General features: G+C 39.0%; 1 protein-coding gene across 3 annotated transcripts in view; it reads left to right on the forward strand.

Annotated features, from left to right (window-relative positions):
- The window catches only part of USP6NL (USP6 N-terminal like), a 153,973-nt gene that overhangs the window by 121,443 nt on the left and 13,948 nt on the right, over nucleotides 1-18,582 (forward strand). For all 3 annotated transcript variants that reach the window (XM_044229336.1, XM_044229334.1, XM_044229335.1), the window contains 5 exons: nucleotides 856-976; nucleotides 4,634-4,728; nucleotides 5,390-5,455; nucleotides 5,548-5,647; nucleotides 8,343-8,495. In XM_044229336.1, the coding sequence (XP_044085271.1) occupies nucleotides 856-976; nucleotides 4,634-4,728; nucleotides 5,390-5,455; nucleotides 5,548-5,647; nucleotides 8,343-8,495 (535 nt within the window). The remainder of the gene's footprint in view (nucleotides 1-855; nucleotides 977-4,633; nucleotides 4,729-5,389; nucleotides 5,456-5,547; nucleotides 5,648-8,342; nucleotides 8,496-18,582) is intronic.

An 18,582-nucleotide genomic window follows, 5' to 3' on the forward strand; every position in this document is an offset into this window, starting at 1 on the left:
AGTTGGGCCTCCTGGGACTTGGAGCTGGAAAGTGAGAAGCCTTTGCTGAGAAAGTACTACTACACGCTCTGCAGCTCTTCTGCTCTGGGGCCACGTGGTAACTGACTATCTCCGTAAACTGCTGTTCCACTGTTTCCTCTCCAGATTGCTTTCTTTGCCTACTTTTCGGTTTTCCCCTGGCTGAAATTGCCCCCACAGACTCAACATGACCATTCTGTTTAAATGCCATCTCACCCTCTGATCACAGCTGTCCTGGAGGGAGGATGTGATCAGCCTTGCCCAATTAACTGCTCTCCTGGGGTCAGGTGACCTCTGCTGCTCCATCAGCTTCGGTTCATACGGCACACACAAGAAGCTCTGAGGCCACATTACAAGCAGGGTCTATGGGGAGAGTAGGCAGTTCTCCGAGAAGGGACATGGACTGGCTGGGTATCCCAAAATGTGTCTCTCTAAGGGCTGAGAAATCAGAGGTGACGAGACAGCAACTTAGGAGCTGTAACAGGGGAGAAACTTGCCAGCATTTGAACAAAGAGGGGGAATATTGAACTGAGAATAATATATACAAAGGAAAAATAAACGATGCGTCCTCTTTACAGAAGGTATAATGGTATTGAATAGGGACAACAAAAATACACGTAGCTTGACACTTGGTCCACAGTTCTGCATTTATTTTTGATGTATAGCTCAATGAGATGTAGCTCCATGTTGTAGAAACTGTGGTCTTTATCCGTAGACTTGTCCGTTATTTAATTGTTCAGGCATTTTCTGACTGTTTTGGTGGGCAGGTTTTTCATGTGGGTATGCATGTATTTGGATCTTAAAATCCCCAGTTTCTTTGTTCTCATTTATCTTCAGGAAGTTGGATACTGTCAGGGGATGAGCCAGATCACAGCTTTGCTCCTTATGTATATGAACGAAGAAGATGCCTTCTGGGCCCTGGTCAAACTGTTCTCAGGCCCCAAACATGCCATGCATGGTAAGAAAGCCCTGTAGTTTACCAAAAGCAGTAAACAAGGAAGGGAGAAAAAGGTTATTAAAGCAGAATCAAACTTTGGAAGATGCGTGGTAGCGTAAAGCACAGAAACGGGATGTCTGGGGCCGTTCAGTCAGTCAGTGTTTGTGAGTCACTTCTTACTTCCGCCAATATTGAACTTGGCTGCACTTTTCTGTTCACATTTATATTCCTTTGTGCTTACCTCAAGGCACACTGTTGGCATTTTGAAATCCTTCCTTACTTGCCCCCAGTCAAAATAAACTAATGTAGGTTTGGAGGAATTTAGGAAAGCTCTGTTACCTGGAGAAATAAAAGATGCTGTAGACTTTTAGACTGTCATGCAGTGATCATTACAGTGAAATGCGTGTTTAGGTTCTTCTAGCCATAAAATCGATTCCATTTTACGATAAAATGCTGCTGCTAACAGTCGTGGGTTCTTCATTATTTATCTCTCAAAACTTGCGTGAGTTTTTGGTTTTCAAGTTAGATGGTTTTTAATAACCTTTCCCTTCCATCTGCCAAGCTTATACCAGAAGCTTTAGAGTTTGGATGGCATCTTCCTCGGGAAATAAAAGTGGCATTTGCCCATTTAGTGCAAAGTGCCATCCATGTGATAATACGAAGTTAAAAACAAACTTTTAACACGAATCACTTGAAGAATGGATCATCTAAGTTCCATTTGTAAGTGAGCCTTGGGTCGTGAGGAGCCTGCCACATGTTGATAGTGATATTGTAACATTTTCAAAGTTACGACTGTAGTTTATTAATTTCCACATTCTTACCATGTGGTTTTTGTGGTGGTATTGTGTGTGTGTGTTTGTGTGTGTGTGCACGCGCTCGCACACGCATTTCGCCATCTCCCTCACTTTTCCTTGTGAGTATTTTTGAAATGGATACCGCTACTGAGAACTGTTTCTGGACACTTTGCATCCCATTAAGAGACTCCAAAGGTAAGACGCACTGTATCGAACTGCCATCCGAGAGTATCATTTGAAAAGGCATCTTGAAGAAAAATAACTCCCCCTCATCCGCCTTTATTTTGCTTTACCGTGGACTGAAGGGTGCTGTGGTCTGTGTGGGAAGTGCCGAGCGATGTTGCAGTTTCAGTAGTGTGTAATGACGTGGAACCTGCCCAAGTCGAGGAACGTCATTTCTTTTGAACACACCTGATAGCTTATGTTCGGCATTGGTCACCAGCCTCATCTAGAAAGTAATAGTAATTTTACTACCCTAATATTTGCATTCACAGTGCAGCTTAGGTCACTATTTTGCTGACGTTTGTATTTAGAGATGTTTGTTTGTAGGTCTGCCCGTGGAGTTTTCTCACAGAGGCTTGCCTCAGTTCTTTGCATCCTTTACATGAGGATGACGTCACTTATAAATGTACAGAATAAAGTGAGGGCTGAAGAAAATGAGATTTTAAAATATCAAGCCTGGGATATCGCTAACAAGCGAAGGAATGTTAGCTCTCCTTGAGCTAGTGTTTATTACTGAGGGCATTGCCTTTTTCACAATAAGACTTTTTCTTGAAATCCTTCTAATTCCCATTCCTATCAAACTGACCACGAAAGTGGCACAGATAGATACATACATGCATTTTTTTTTTTTATGACATCAGAAAATGTTACTATGGGAGAAACAGAATCTCTCTCTGGAAATTTTTACACATAAAGGATGTTTCTTGGGTTCTTGGAAAAACACAGTTTCACTGGTTAGGAAGCAGATGTTCTGTAGGGAGAAAAAATGGGATTCCCAGATCAAATCAGTCTGGCAGAAGGAGTGACTCAAGCAAACCAACCAAGTTTCTTTAGAAAGCACGTTAAAAAGATTGAGAAGCCCTTACATGTCATGAACATACCAGAAGGGTTTGTGGAACACACAGCACTTCCCTAGATGCTTTTTAAAAAACACGGGCCAGCTCTTAACATCTGTCAAAGCTACATAAAACCCAGGGTGAAGATAACTAATGTGGAGAAATGATCAATCTGTTGAGTGTATGACCTTTTTAATGGCTCATGTAGACTCTGTGAAAGGAAACTCGTAAGAAAGAATAGACATAAAGGTCCATGAATTAGATACACGAAATCGGTACTAACTTAACCATTTACAATTAGTTACTTCCTAGAGATCTTAGAGATTCTGTTGTATAAGGAGATGGGATAAACTCCAGTTTCTGATATAACATCGATCATTAGTGTCATTATGTCTTAGCTGAATATTACAGAAGGGATTAAAAAGTGATAAAAACTTTGGAGACATGATACTAATGAAGCTTTTAGAGTAACCTGAAAAAAAGCAATAAAATATTTGTTATGTAGCGTATTGACAATAAAACAAAATAAGTCCTCAAGATTAGAATAACTCAACCCACACGAAACAGACAAACACATCAAAAAATGGGCAGAAGATATGAACAGACACTTCTCCAATCAAGAAATACAAATGGCTATCAGACACATGAAAAAATGCTCATCATCATTAGCCCTCAGGGAGATTCAAATTAAAACCACATTGAGATATCACCTTACACCAGTTAGAATGGCCAAAATTAACAAAACAGGAAATAACATGTGTTGGAGAGGATGTGGAGAAAGGGGAACCCTCTTCCACTGTTGGTGGGAATGCAAGTTGGTGCAGCCTCTTTGGAGAACAGTGTGGAGATTCCTCAAGAAATTAAAAATAGAGCTTCCCTACGACCCTGCAATTGCACTCCTGGGTATTTACCCCAAAGATACAGATGTCGTGAAAAGAAGGGCCATCTGTACCCCAATGTTTATAGCAGCAATGGCCACAGTCGCCAAACTATGGAAAGAACCAAGATGCCCTTCAACGGATGAATGGATAAGGAAGATGTGGTCCATATACACTATGGAGTATTATGCCTCCATCAGAAAGGACGAATATCCAACTTTTGTAGCAACATGGACGGGACTGGAAGAGATTATGCTGAGTGAAATAAGTCAAGCAGAGAGAGTCAATTATCATATGGTTTCACTCATTTGTGGAGCATAACCAATAGCATGGAGGACAAGGGGCGTTAGAGAGTAGTAGGGAATTTGGGTAAATTGGAAGGGGAGGTGAACCATGAGAGACTATGGACTCTGAAAAACAGTCTGAGGGGTTTGAAGTGGCGGGGGGGTGGGAGGTTGGGGTACCAGGTGGTGGGTATTATAGAGGGCACAGCTTGCATGGAGCACTGGGTGTGGTGAAAAAATAATGAATACTGTTTTTCTGAAAATAAATAAATTGGGAAAAAAAAAAGATTAGAATAACCTTTAAAAAATTTTGCACTTTTAAGATATGTTTTAAGATACTTGAAGAGAACAGACAGTCCTGATAAATGGCTTCAGTTTTCATTTTTTTTCTTGGTTTCTAAGTTTCCCTTTTGATTCAGAAATAGTCTGTTCTCTTTTATATTTTTACAAGGTTGAAGGAGATCTTTAGCAAACAAGTACTAGATTGCAAATTTTATTACCCAGAGCTTACACACAATCATTTCCTTGGTGATGAGGACAAGTATCTTAGTAACTACTGGATTTTTGCTGTTACAGTTAAAAATGAAAGAAATGTGTTGCGTTTTGAAAGAGGGGTTTTTGTTGCTATTGTTTATGAAATACTGTTTTTATGTTTGTATTCTAGGCTTTTTTGTTCAAGGTTTTCCTAAACTCTTGAGGTTTCAAGAACATCATGAAAAAATACTGAATAAATTTCTATCCAAGCTTAAGCAACACTTGGTAGGTAGATGTGACATCGACTTGTACCCACTTACATCAAGAACAAAGCTAGAAGAATTGAGTGCAGCCTTTGGTCCCAATTACTTTATTGATTTGCAGTGTTATCCATTTCATTTACTATGCAGTTGTAATTCCCAGGTGTTTGAAGAGCATGAGATTTGTGGAATTTAGTATTGATGAACCATCACAGCCCTCACTCATAAAATCAGACCATTTCTTTGCAGATGATATATACAAATGGTGCAGCTTTTAAAGACATATGATTTCTCAGTAATTTGGGAGGCCTTTTTATTGCACCAAAAATACTTTAAGGGTCATACAGACTCGTCCTTAGTGAACCATACACGTGCTCTACTATAAAACATGGTAATTTAGTGAAGCACACATGCTTCACTGTAAAATATATTATAGAGAATCAAAATGTTGTATTACCATCCTATAGGAGAAGGATTTATTATTAAGGTGATTTCCAAAAGTGAGATTGAGGGAGAGGGAGGAAGGAGAAAAAACTAGAAATACTCCAGCATGTAAAAGATTTGAGATGAAACGGTTTTGTGCTTAGCTTTGACAGCTGCCTCCAACAGCTTTCCTAACTTTTCGTATTAGATTGTCATATTTTGTTTGCTGCAATCCAGAAGTTTGAAGCCCTTGTTTTTTTCAGGACTCTCAAGAAATCTACACAAGTTTTTACACAATGAAATGGTTTTTTCAATGTTTCCTTGATCGTGTGAGTATTTCTTTACAAAACCCAATCATAAAATTATAAATACCAGACAAGAGTGAGCTGTTAATCTTATCTTGTTTTGTTTTTAATTATAGACTCCCTTTACACTAAACCTCAGAATATGGGATATCTACATCTTTGAAGGAGAACGAGTTCTTACCGCTATGTCTTACACAATCTTAAAATTACACAAAAGTAAGAAAATGTTTAAGTATAAAGATTTCACAAAGGTCAAGGCTTGACTTAACTCTGATTTCTCATTCCTCACCCAACTTCAGATTCATTTTCTTTTAGTGGTGAATTTAAAAAATTCTTGAAAGTGAAGAAATCCTGTCCAGTTGGTAATCGGCTTCCATCGGTCCTTTCTTCTGGCTAGAAGCTCATTCGTTACATTGCAGAGGTCTTTGATTTTTTTTTTTCCTATTTCAGTTTAATTTTCCCACTTAAGCAGTAGAATGCAATGTGTTGGTTGCACTAATAATATTATGCCTACTGAGTATTTGTTTCCATACTCATAATACTGCTTTTCATCAGTCTCAGTCTCTGGTTTGTAATCAGAGAACTGAGAGACCAAAGGAACCAGGCCCTTAGTTAAAAAGTGTAGTGGAGACATTTTCCCATCTTTGTTTCCTCCATCCAAGCAAAAAGCACCCAGCTCCAGGCTGTAGACCAAAGGGGATCTACACCTCCTGCTTGTCTCTCTGCTTAACTGCATGGTGGCCTCTGGGGCAAGTATAGTCACTTATTGCCTAAATGCAAGGGTCAGTTGCAGAATTTCAAGGGCCCTGTACATTGGGCATGCAGTGCCTTACTTTAAAAGTCAAGAAATGAGAGTTTTCTTCTTGAATGTGAAGAACCTTACTCATCTTAAAGTCTCAGTTCAGTCTTTAAAATTACAACTCCTCCTAGTACCTCCTCTTGTAACTCTGCAGAGAAGAGAATCTTCGAAAGCTTTAGAACTTCAAGGAGCACTTGGAGTCCAGGTCTTACAATGAGGTTTCACATTCATTGATCATTCTCCTCCCTTAGGTTATTCTTGAATGATTCTTCTGTTCAGCTGCCCAACTGAAATTATAAGCTAATTGAGTACTTGGGATCACGTTTTTGTGTGTATTTTCTTTCCCTGTTGTGCTTGACATTGTTCTAAGTACATGTTTGGTATCTTAATATATAATTGTTGGATTGCTTACTTGAAAAGCAGGCCTTTGGATTATGCAAACTTTAGAGAGAAATGAAAACTCCCTTTAAAATCAAGTTTGTATTGCTTCTTCGGAAAGATAAGGATTCAGAAGTGCTGTGGTTCATTTCCCTTACACCCGCTCCTCACTCCGCCAGCGCACAAACCACAGTCCTGGGACAGCTGTCTCCCAAGGCTCAGGGTCTGTCGGAAAACCACAGTCCACCTCTGTCTCTCCCCCACCTGACCTCCCCACCTCCTCCTCTTCTCTTCCCTCACCTGCCTTTCCTTCTCTCCCTGTCTTTCCTCTCCTTCTGGATTATGAACTGACCAAGATGTGGAACAAAAGTATACTTTTTTATTAAGATATATGCATATTCGTTTAATGTTCACTCAACAGCAAGAAAGTGGAAACATGATGTATTTCTCCATAGGTCTGTTCTCCATCTGAAATTCTGTTTTATGTATGAGTCTTGATTAATTTTGGCAACTGGGAAGTTTCTTCACCCTTTGCAAATAGACTTAAAGCCTAATAGCTACTTTATATCCCATCGTATCATCAGACTAAATAATGTCGTTTTTTTTCCTCAGGAAGACAAAAGCTCAGGGACTTAATTACATGAACTTTCTTCACTGCTGTATGATGCTTCATAAACTTTCTGGGCAACTTAACCAAGAGTTTAGCTAAAGCTCCTAAGATTTTGTTCTTTTTTTTTTTTCCTGATTGTTTTATCAACATGTAGAGACATTGTTATAGCAGGTTTATCACACACTACTAGTTTTAAGTAGTAAAAAAAAAATGAGTAATAACCTAAATGTCCAGTATTAGAAAACTGATTAAGCGGATTATAGTACATTATAGTATATCCGATGGACTTAAAGTATAATCAATTTTTTAAATTGATCCGTGTCCACACATCTACTTATAGGGCAGTGGCTAGTGGGGTCATAGCTGATTTTTGCTTTCTACTTTGTATCTGTAATCTGAATTTTTTTATTCTTTTATTTTTTAAAATTTTCTTTTTTATCTTTTTAAGATTTTATTTATTTATTTGACAGAGAGGTAGAGAGCACAAGTAGGCAGAGTGACAGGCAGAGGGAGAGAGAGAAGCAGGCTCTCACCTGAGCAGAGAGCCCCACGCAGGGCTGCATCTCAGGACCCTGGGATCATGACCTGAGCCGAAGGCTGACACTTAACCGACTGAGCCACTCAGGCGAGGCGCCATAATCTGAATTTTTTAAAATAAAACTAATTTCATAAGTAGAAATACAAATAAGGTTAGTAATCCAGATTTTTTAGAAATTCGGAAACTGTAATTAGAAACCCTTGAAATAGGTGTCCTGTGGGAGGCGGAGCTCCGTAACAATGAAACAGAGAGCCCTCATGTCAACCTGGTGGCCCGTGTCTCTGAGAAGGACTTGCTCTCGGTTAATATTGATGTCTAAGGTGTGACATTCTTAAATAAACCCATAAGAAGGTACTTATTAGTAATCACTTCTCCCTGTCTTCCCGAAGAATAGATGTGACTGCTTGAGTATCATAAAATACTTCATCTTACTGAGTGTCAGTGACGGTCACAGTGCTATGTGTAAGTTGTATGCTGTGCCCCTTTTAAAAAATAAAATATTTTTTATTTTAGAATAGAATATGTTACCTTCTCAACCTGAGAAACTGTTAACCCAGCATTTGTATTTCTCTGATTTTGTTCTTAGAACATCTAATGAAATTGTCTATGGAAGAACTTGTAGAATTTCTTCAGGAGACCCTGGCAAAGGATTTTTTCTTCGAGGATGACTTTGTAATAGAGCAACTTCAGATTTCTATGGTGGAACTAAAGCGTGCAAAATTAGACCTTCCAGAACCTGGTAAGAAATCCTCAAACACTTTATCTAAGTCGTAATTAAAGTTGGGAAACGGTGCAGTGAACACAGGTCTTTTCTGTTTCAGAACATAAACATTATGCGTATTTGTAATGGCAAGCTGTTTATGGCTTTGTGCTTATTTTAAGAAAAAGCAAATAAATGCATTAATGAAATCTGCCTCTCCTAATAGCATAACTGTACTATCCCTTCTTAAATTTGGAAGGTTTGGATGGCAAATAATACGGATCAAGAGAAGTAATTGTGGTGCTTTAAATGAGCATAAACAACAACCTTTACTTTCAGCCTCTCAATCTGTAAAACCGTAAGGAATAGCAGAGAAAATAAAAGATCACATTTTATAGACGAGGACCCGGATACTGACGCGCTTCTGTCTGAAGCTACAGACCCCGCAGATGGCGTAACTGACACCGGCGTCCAAGCCTCCTGACTGCTGACCCAGGGCTCTTGGCAGGATCTTGCCATGTAGATAATATTTTATTTGCTTATTTCAGAACCTCTTCCAGCACCTCCTAGTAGATTTTCTGTGAGGTGCTGGGCAGGAAATTCAGCAACTGAAGAGAAAGACATGCTTCTTATCTCGAGGTGCACACAGGGGAGACGATTTATGTGACTGATAGCAAATGAAGTCTAAGTAAACAGGACAAATGGGGAGGGAACAAAGGAGGGGTCAGAGGAAAGGGGAGAGAAAGAAAATGTGGAAAGATCACAGCAGGAATAACTCAAAAGTTGGCGAGATATAATTTGACAAGAAATGGTTTCTTGAGAGAGAGTCCTTTTTCGCCCATTTCTTCTCTTGTCTTTGTTTCAAGGCAATCCAGCTGTTACGTTCTCAGGTAGAGTTGGAGGTAGCATTTCCCAGTCAGTCTGGCCCGTATTTTGATGTCTTCTTAGCGATGTCTGTGCAGAACGAGCACACGCACGTTCATGGAAAGCACATCTTTTCTTCCCTTTTGTAAAAACCAAGATGCTCTGCTTTTTGGTACTTCATTTTGAGGGCTCTAATCCGTGTTTCTCCCAAGTTCGTTCTGGGTCATCAAGAACCACTAGAAAACAAACCGTCACAGCAGTGGTTGCTGGTGGTCAGAGGCCTTGGCAAGCCTCACGTTTGCTAAGTGAGGACACCGCTCTCGTGCCCAGTGCGATAACATCCGTTGCCCGCTGATTCTTTACTGTAGCGGGGCACACCCGTGGGACAGCAGTGGACTAAGTGTGTTAACATTTGGTCCAAATGTTAAACATTTGGTCCACGTTTTAGTAAGAGGCATACAGAGAGAAAAAATATATATAGTAGCACTATTCAAGCATGAGAATAAAATATTGCAGAATAGGATGTTCAGCATCCAAGTAGCAGATATTACTTACTGAATGCTTAGCCTGGGCCACAGACTACATGCACTATCTCGTTTAATCCCTAAAAATAGCTCTGAAAAAGTACTCACCCACCTTTTACACGTGAACAAACTTAGTAGTAGTAGTTTGTAAGATCTTTTTACTAGGAGGTGATAGACTAGGGGTTGAGGGGGAGGTGCGGATAAAGGGAGACCAGGCCCATAACACTAGGCCCATCGGCTAAAGCTTGTCCTGATCTTACTGACAAAGGGCAAAGTGGTGAGGCGGCTCTGCACTTTCTCTGGGACGATAATCCGTGTCTTCTCTGTATCTCTACTTCTACGACCTCGACTATCTGGGCTTTGTGCTCTGCAGCCTGGCCACTGGTATCCTCTTTAAATTATTGCAAGCTGTCTGTGAACATTAAGGCCATTAAATGGTCATTGTAGTAAGACATTTTAACCTCCCATCATCTTAAAAGCACACATAAGCATCTTTTGTTTTTGTGGCTCCTGATGGGCTGCCTCAGTTCACACTCGGTTTTCCCAGCCCCGCACAGCACATGGTATTTTGAATTGTTCATTTTTTTCCCCCGTTGGATCAAGTTTTTCATTGTTTTGATTTGCACTTCTTTAATTTTGATTGAGTGTCTTTCCTTTATTTCTATTGGGCATTTTATTTCTTTCTCTCTAAACTGTTCATCTTGTGCCCATTTTTTCCTGCTGTATCCACGCACATCTTCCTAAGTAAAGGAAATTAATTAGCCAGTTTATTGTATGTATTACAGATACTTTTCATATAGAATTTTTAAAAATTTAATCAGTCTTTCCCTTTATGACATCTCACTTCTGTGTCCTAGGTAAAGAATTTTCCACATGCTGAGTGAAAGATTTTTGGTTACCCACATTTTCTCTTGCAACTTTTATGTTTTTGCTTTTTTATGCTTAAGTCCTTAGCCCTATCTCAAATTACTTTTTTTTTTTTTAAGATTTTATTTTATTTATTTGACAGAGAGAGATCACAAGTAGGCAGAGAGGCAGGCAGAGAGAGAGAGAGGAGGAAGCAGGCTCCCCGCTGAGCAGAGAGCCCAATGTGGGACTCGATCCCAGGACCCTGAGATCATGACCTGAGCCGAAGGCAGCGGCTTAACCCACTGAGCCACCCAGGCGCCCTCAAATTACTTTTAAGGGAAGAGTTTTAAGGGTGTGTTTTTAATTTCCAGGAATTTACGAATTTTCCAGTTTTACTTCTGTTGACTGACCTCTAACTTTATCCTGTCATGCTCAGAGAAGATACTTTATAGGAAATCTGTCTCTTAAAATCTGTTTGAGCTCCGTTTGTGATGTAACATGTAATAGAAAATGTTTCACATGCACTTAAGCAGAATGTGTATGCTGGGGCGCCTGGGTGGCTCAGTCCGTTAAGCATCTGCCTTTTGGCTCAGGTCTGGGCTCCCTAGTTCAACAGGGAGCCTGCTTCTCCCTCTGCCTACTGCTACCCCTGCTTGTACTCTCTCCTCTCTTTCTCTCTGACAAATAAATAAATAAAATCTTTAAAAAAAAAAAAAGTGTGTATGCTGTAGTTGTTGGGTAGGGAGTTCTGTAATTGTCTGTTAGATCTGGCTGGTTTATTGTGTTGTTTACATCCTCTGTGTCCTCATGTTCCACCTGGTTGTTCTGTCGCTTGCTGTGGGCCAGTTACTGAAGTTTTCAGCTATTATTGTAGAACTATTTCTCCCTTCACTTCTGTCAGTTTGTGTGGCATATATTTTGATAGTCTATTATTAGGGGCATACATGTTGGCCATTATTATATCTGCTTGCTGTATTGAACATTTTATTAAGATATAATGTCCCTTTTTTGTCTCTTGTAACCTTTTTTAGATGTATAGTCTATTTTGTCTGCTGTAGTATAGCTACCCCTACTCCCTTTTGTTACTTTTTGCTTGGAATGTTTTTTTCCATCCTTGCGCTTTCAGTGTGTGGGTGTCTTTTGATCCAAAGAGAGTCTCCCGAAGGTAACATAGAGTTGGATCATGTGTCTTTATCCATTCTGCCAATCTCTGTCTTTTGATTTAAGAGTTTAAACCATTTACTTTTAAAGTAATTACTGACAGGGAAGGACTTCTGTCATTTTGGTATTTATTTTCTATATACTTTAAAGAATTTTGTCTCTTATTTCCTGGATTACTATCTTACTTTCCATTTTGGTTGATTGTTTTATTGTGAAATTTTGAAATTACTTATTTTCTTCTGTATATATTCTATAGGTATTTGTGGTAGGGGAGGTTAAAGGAGTTATGGTTAACATCCTAAAGTTAGAACTCTCTAATTTCAGTTTGGGGATTAACTTCAATAACATATAAGAACTCTGCTCCTTTACAGCTCCATTCCCCAATCCTTTCAGTTGTGGATGTTTCCACATGACATTTTTATACATTCTGTGCCTGAAACCTTAAAATAATAATAATTTTATAATTTTAAGCTTTATTTTTTTTTTAAGATTTTATTTATTTATTTGTCAGAGAGAGAGGGAGAGAGAGCGTGAGCACAGGCAGAGGCAGAGGGAGAAGCAGGCTCCCTGCCGAGCAAGGAGCCCGGTGTGGGACTCGATCCCAGGACGCTGGGATCGTGACCTGAGCCAAAGGCAGCTGCTTAACCAACTGAGCCACCCAGGCGTCCCGCTTTATTTTTTTATTATTAACATATAATGTATTATTTGTTTCAGGGGTACAGGTCTGTGATTATCAATCTTACACAGCGCTCACCACAACACATACCCTCCCCATTGTCCATTACTCAGCCACCCCATCCCTCACAACCCCGTCCACTCCAGCAATAACTTTTTAAAATGCATTAGTCTCTTAAATTATGGAGAAAACAAAATGTGGAGTTGCAAACTGAAGTTACAACAATACTAGCTTTTACAAATAATTGTTTTTTAAAAACTATTATTCTCTTAAATCATGTAGACAAACGAAGTGGAGTTATAAATCATTGTTATAGTAATAATAACTTTTATAATTCCCCATGTTTTTTCCTGTATTGCTATCTTTCTTTTTTTAATTTAAATTCAACATGTACTACATCATTAGTTTTTGATGTAATGTTCAATAATTCATGAGTTAGGGGCACCTGGGTGGCTCAGTGGATTAAGCCGCTGCCTTCAGCTCAGGTCGTGATCTCAGGGTTCTGGGATCGAGCCCCACATCAGGCTCTCTGCTCAGAAGGGAGCCTGCTTCCTCTTCTCTCTCTGCCTAACTCTCTGCCTACTTGTGAACTCTCTTTCTCTATCAAATAAATAAATAAAATCTTTAAAAAAAATAATTCATGAGTTGCATATAACAACTAGTGCTCATCACATCTTTATTTCTTTTTATGCCTTTGAATTTCTGAGTAATGTCCTTTCATTTAACACTGCACCCTTAAACATTTCTTTCAAGGCAGGTCTAGTGGTAATAGATTCCTTCCACTTTTGTTTATCTGGGATTGTCTAAATTTTCCCCTCACTATTAAAAGTCAGTTGTAATAGATATAGGATTCTTGGTTGATAGTTTTTTCTTTTTAATGCTTTGAATATGTTGGCTGACTGCCTTCTGGCCCCCAAAGTTTCTGATGAGAAATCTGCTTATAACCTTATTAGGATACCTTGTATATGATAGCTATTGTATATGAACTATATGATACTACTATATATACTACTATACCCTACTGTATGATATGTTGCTTCTCTCTTACTGCTTTCAAGATTCTGTCTTTTGAAAGTTTAACTGTAATGTGTCTCAGTGTGAGTTTCTTTGAGTTCATTTTACTTGGAAATCTTTAAGCTTCTTGGATATTTATATTCATGTCCTTAATTAAATTTGGGAAGTTTTCAGCCATTATTTTGTCAAATATTTTCTCTTTCCAGTCTCTCTCTCCTTCTGGGACTCCCATAATGCATTTGTCTATCGGCCTGATGGTTTCCACAGTCCCTTAGGCTCTGTTCACTTTTCTTCAATGTTTCTTCTTTCTATTCCTCAGACTTCATAATTTCCATTGTCCTATCTTCAAGTTGGCTGATTCTTTCTTCTGCTGCTTAAATCTGCCTTTGAAGGCTCTAGTGATTATTTAATTTCATTTATTGTATTTTTCAGTTCCACAATTTTTTATGTGTTCTATCTCTTTATTCATATTATCATTTTGTTCATACATGATTTTCTTAACCTTAATCACATCTTCCTTTGGTTCTTTGATCTTAAGACACTTATTTTAAAGTTTTTGTCTAGTTTATCTGCCATTGGTCTTTTTTAGGACAGTTTTCAGGAACAAAATTCAATTTGATTTTTTCCCCCCTTTGAATGAGCCATGCTTTCCTGTTTCTTTGTATCTCTGGTGATTTTTTTGGTTGTTGAAAACTGGACATTTGTATCCAGTGCTATAATTCTGGAGCTTTCTCCGTTTTCCCCAAGTTTGCTGTTTTTTGTTGTTTTGTTTGTTTGTTTTATTGTTGTATGCTGTGTCTGTGGCAAGGATGAGCCACAAATGTAAACTTAAGTTCTTCTCAGAACCTTTTCTGAAACTTTCCCTGAACATGTATAGTCATCACTTTCTAATTTTCCCCACGTATGTTGTACTTTTCAAATGTCCTAGTCTTTAATATCTGCCTCCCAGAAGGGGAGAAAAGTAAAGAGAAGAAGAAAAAGGGAACTGACCCTTTAAAGTCCCTGAAAGTCACCTAGAGGGGCTTGTAGCAATGGGGGAGGTACAATAAAAGAGGCCTCCATCTCTTTGTCCACACCTCTCTGATAGATAGTGACTTTGTTTTTAATCTTTCCCTCGATGGTTTTAGCCTCCATTAATAATCTTTGCCAAAAACAAATAGGGGCTCTTTAGTTACCCTACGATGTATTTCCTGCTGAAGGGGCAGAATAAATGCTTAATTGTATTCTATTACCAATTTTCAGAGTTAGGAGTTGATGTTCTTGATTATCTCCAGTGGCAGAAAGTGAGCTTTTGTTTTGGCTTTCTCACTGTGAATCCATGGAATTTGCTATATTCTTAATGTATCAATCAGATACAGTTGTTACTGTTTTAATGCCCACGTTATTCTCTGTTTGGCCAGTGGGAGCTACCTTAAACTGATTTCTGTGTTCTTCTGACTCAACACTATTCGTCCTTGAATATTTCCTTGCTTTTATGTGCAACAAGATAGTTCTGGCTTACCCAAAAAATCCCCTGTTCCTCAGTTTTATTACAGAAATAATTTATGAATATATCCTCATAAGAACTGTAGATAATCTTTGCAGTATGTTGAGTGAAGTATGAAGGCTTTCCATTAGTTCAGGTTGGTGAATATTCTTTGAGTCCTTTTCCTTTGCTTTTACCTATAAACTTGTATTGAAAGCACTTATATTTACATAAATGTACACAGCTTTTTCGTAACTGTCTTTTGTCAACAAATGTTTCCTTCTCTTCCTAATTTGCTGTTTATCTTTATATTCTTGTGTTGTCACTCTTTGTTTATTAGGAGTATATCAAGCCTTTCCTGTATGTTGCTTATCTGATTTCCAGCCATTTGTGTTTTGTCTTATGTTGTTTCTGTTTTACTGATTAATTTTATCATGCCGTTCTTTTTGACCGGTGCTGCAGTAACCATGTATAAAGTAGTTAGAAAGTTTTATCTTTCCATCTCTTAATGTAACTCATTTCTGAAGACCCCAGTTTAAATAAGTGTACAACTAAAGCATTAAGATGACTCCCATCGTTTCCCACATACCCCACTGGCTCGCGATCTTGAGGTCAAACTATCCCTTGGTTCTCATCAGCTATCTTCTATTCAGAAGAGACTGTCTGACAAAGACTTTGTCAGTTAGGGAAGTCACTCTGGTTAGAAAGCCCATGTTGATCCATGGTGACTGCCTGCCCGTTTGGCCCAGCTCTAGCTTATGACCATATCACCTTAAAGAATCAAGAGCAAATTTTTCTTACAATAGAGAGAGCCCTTTTAATTTTTATCTTTTATTTTAGGTATCAGAAAACATGAAACTTAAGGAACTTTGTTCAGAAAGCAAAGTATTTTGTTGCTTTTAGCTGTGGGAAATGTCCTTTTTCATCCTAGGGAAATTGGATTTTTAAAATTTTGTCTCTTTACAGCAAAACTTTGCCAGCTTCAGATTGCCTTTTCCCTTTTGTATGGTTTTTTGTAATGGTCACCAGAAGTTTTGACAGGAATGGAGGAAGAATATGTTCATTTTCCCATTTTTTTCCTGTTTATTTCCTATCATGGTAAAATGTTCAACTTTACCCCATCTTCATAGTCTCCAGAATCCCCCCATCATCCCCTCTTACTAGTACTTCACCCGGTGACAGTTCATTCAAACACTCAGACACCAGGTTTTATGTTTCTTTTGATGCCTCCTCTCCAGCCTCACTGTGGGGCGGAGTCGTCCACACCCAGAGCACGGACTCCAGGGCTGCCCCTTACCTTGCCAGAGCCATCAGGGGGCGCTGCTGTGTCGGACAGAGAAGGTGAGGCTCCCTCGTTTGACCTCAGATACTTTCCAGTCTGCCGTCTGCTTATTTTCCTATTTCCATCCTTCCCACCTCCTCAGACACATTTAACATAGTAACAATAATGGCAGACTTTTGAGTCTTAAATGGTAGTCTTCTCGCAAAATGCGTTCTTTACATATTCGTGTCACTTAATTTTTTTCAACAGCCCTTTGGAATAAGGTTTTTTGTTGACTCAGGTTTGTTAATATCCCTTGAGGACAGTTTTTGGTGCACAGAATTATTGAGATTTCTAAAAATTAGTATTTGATTTCTTAAAGTTACAAATTCTGAAACCTAGTTCTTCTTTTAGTCTGGTAATCCAGTTTATAAAAGTCAGTAGATTGTTTTTAAATTTGGGAAAATTTACCGTTCTCTTTTAAAGGGCACATTAATGTTTGGTTAATGTTAATGGTAGTTAACATTTGGTTCCATTTACAGATGAAGTCCTACAAACATTTTAAATTGCATTTATAAATTTAAAATATGCAGTTCCTTAAACATAACTTTTAAATTTCAAAACAAAGCCTTCCCTAGTTCTTAAAGAACTTCTGTGATAAATTTAAGAATTTGCTGAACCTCCAGTCCCTTAAAAATTAGTTACACTACTATTTATAAATTTCACATCATAAGTTCAAATCTGTTTGGCATAAAAAAGCAACTTGGGCCAAATTCTCTTAATGTTAATATATAAAATACTAAATATGGACAGATTCCTTAATGCAAAAAATACAGAATTAAACCTGTATTTAATTCTCTTCAGTTTTTCTATACTTAATTCTAGATCTTTATGAATGAAAAAAATGAATTTCAAATACATTTGGAAGGTACTTTGTCAGTTGAAATACGAGCCAGGACTCCAACTGAATTCTCATCAGTCACGAACTTATAGGCAGAACCACTTTTTATTATCACTGCTTTCTTCTCCTTGAGGAATTCTGCAGCTTTCGACCTGGGAGGATTGGACTTAGCTTTTGTTTTTTGGGGGGTTTTTGGACTTTTACTTTTACCTTTTACCTTTCAACATCTTTGAACATGATGGAATCCTGTGTTCCTTTGTTTTTTTTATCTGAAAGGACCATAAATCTTTTTTTTTTTTTTTTTAAGATTAGTGTGGGTCTGTTGGGGAGGTGGGCAGGGAGGGGAAGGGAGTTTGCGCGCACACACACACACACACACACACACACACACACACACACGAGTGGGTGGGGGAGGGGCAGAGGGAGAAGCAGGCATGCCTGGGAACCAGGATCCTGGGATCATGACCTGAGCTGGAAGCAGACTGACTGAGCCACCCAGGCACCCATGAAGGACCCTAAATCTTGTATTAGGAGACGTTTTAATTTAATTTTGAATAGCTTTCGTGCTTGTTCTGGCATCAGTAGTAGTAGTAGCAGCTTAGAGATTAGGAACCTGGGGCTTGGAGCTTAAGCAGTGCCCAAGGTCCCACCCCGGTGACCAGGCCTGATTGCCAGGCCAGCTCCCTACCTTACAGCAGACCGCCTGCCCCCTCAGGGCCCCGCTGCGTGTCATGCGCTCCTACTACTTTGCCTTGGGATATGCTTTTCCCCCAAGGACACCCTGGACAATTCTCCAGGTGCCTCTGTCCCCCTCCATTCTGTTTTAGTTTTCACGACTTGGCTTAAGCATCATCTCCTCCTCCTGCCTTGTCAGCCAGCTGCAGCCTCCCGAGCCACAGAACTCAAGCCCCGGGTTTTGTCGCTGGTGCGCACCCTGTGTGCGCTCCCAGTGCGCTTCGTGTCACCAGCACCTACTTCGGTGCCCGGAGAATGGGCAGTCAGTGTTTTTTAATGAACTAATGAAGTTTAATCTATTCTTTAGATAATAAAGGCTGCCATCTACAAACGGTTAGCTCGCATGAGGCAGTGTTTTGAGGTAATGGAACTGGTTCGTATCCTGATCACATACACACATACAAAGGAGTCAACTGTGTTGCTTGTTAGTTAAAAAAAAAAAAAAAAAAAAAAAACCTGTCACACTTTTTGAGGGTTTAGGTGGGTTTTCACTTTTGTTTATATAATAGAAATTGATATCAAATGTGCTCAGCAGGTTTTTTGTTTTTTTTTTAACATATGTATACGTGTGAATTCAAACACTAGGATCACAAAGTGCAGATTTTAAAAATTATTTCAGGGGCACCCGAGTGGCACAGTCACTTGAGTATCTGACTCTTGGTTTCGGCTCAGCTTG

This window comes from Neovison vison, chromosome 12 (genome assembly GCF_020171115.1).
Source record: "Neovison vison isolate M4711 chromosome 12, ASM_NN_V1, whole genome shotgun sequence".
NCBI classification, from domain to species: Eukaryota; Metazoa; Chordata; class Mammalia; order Carnivora; family Mustelidae; genus Neogale; species Neogale vison.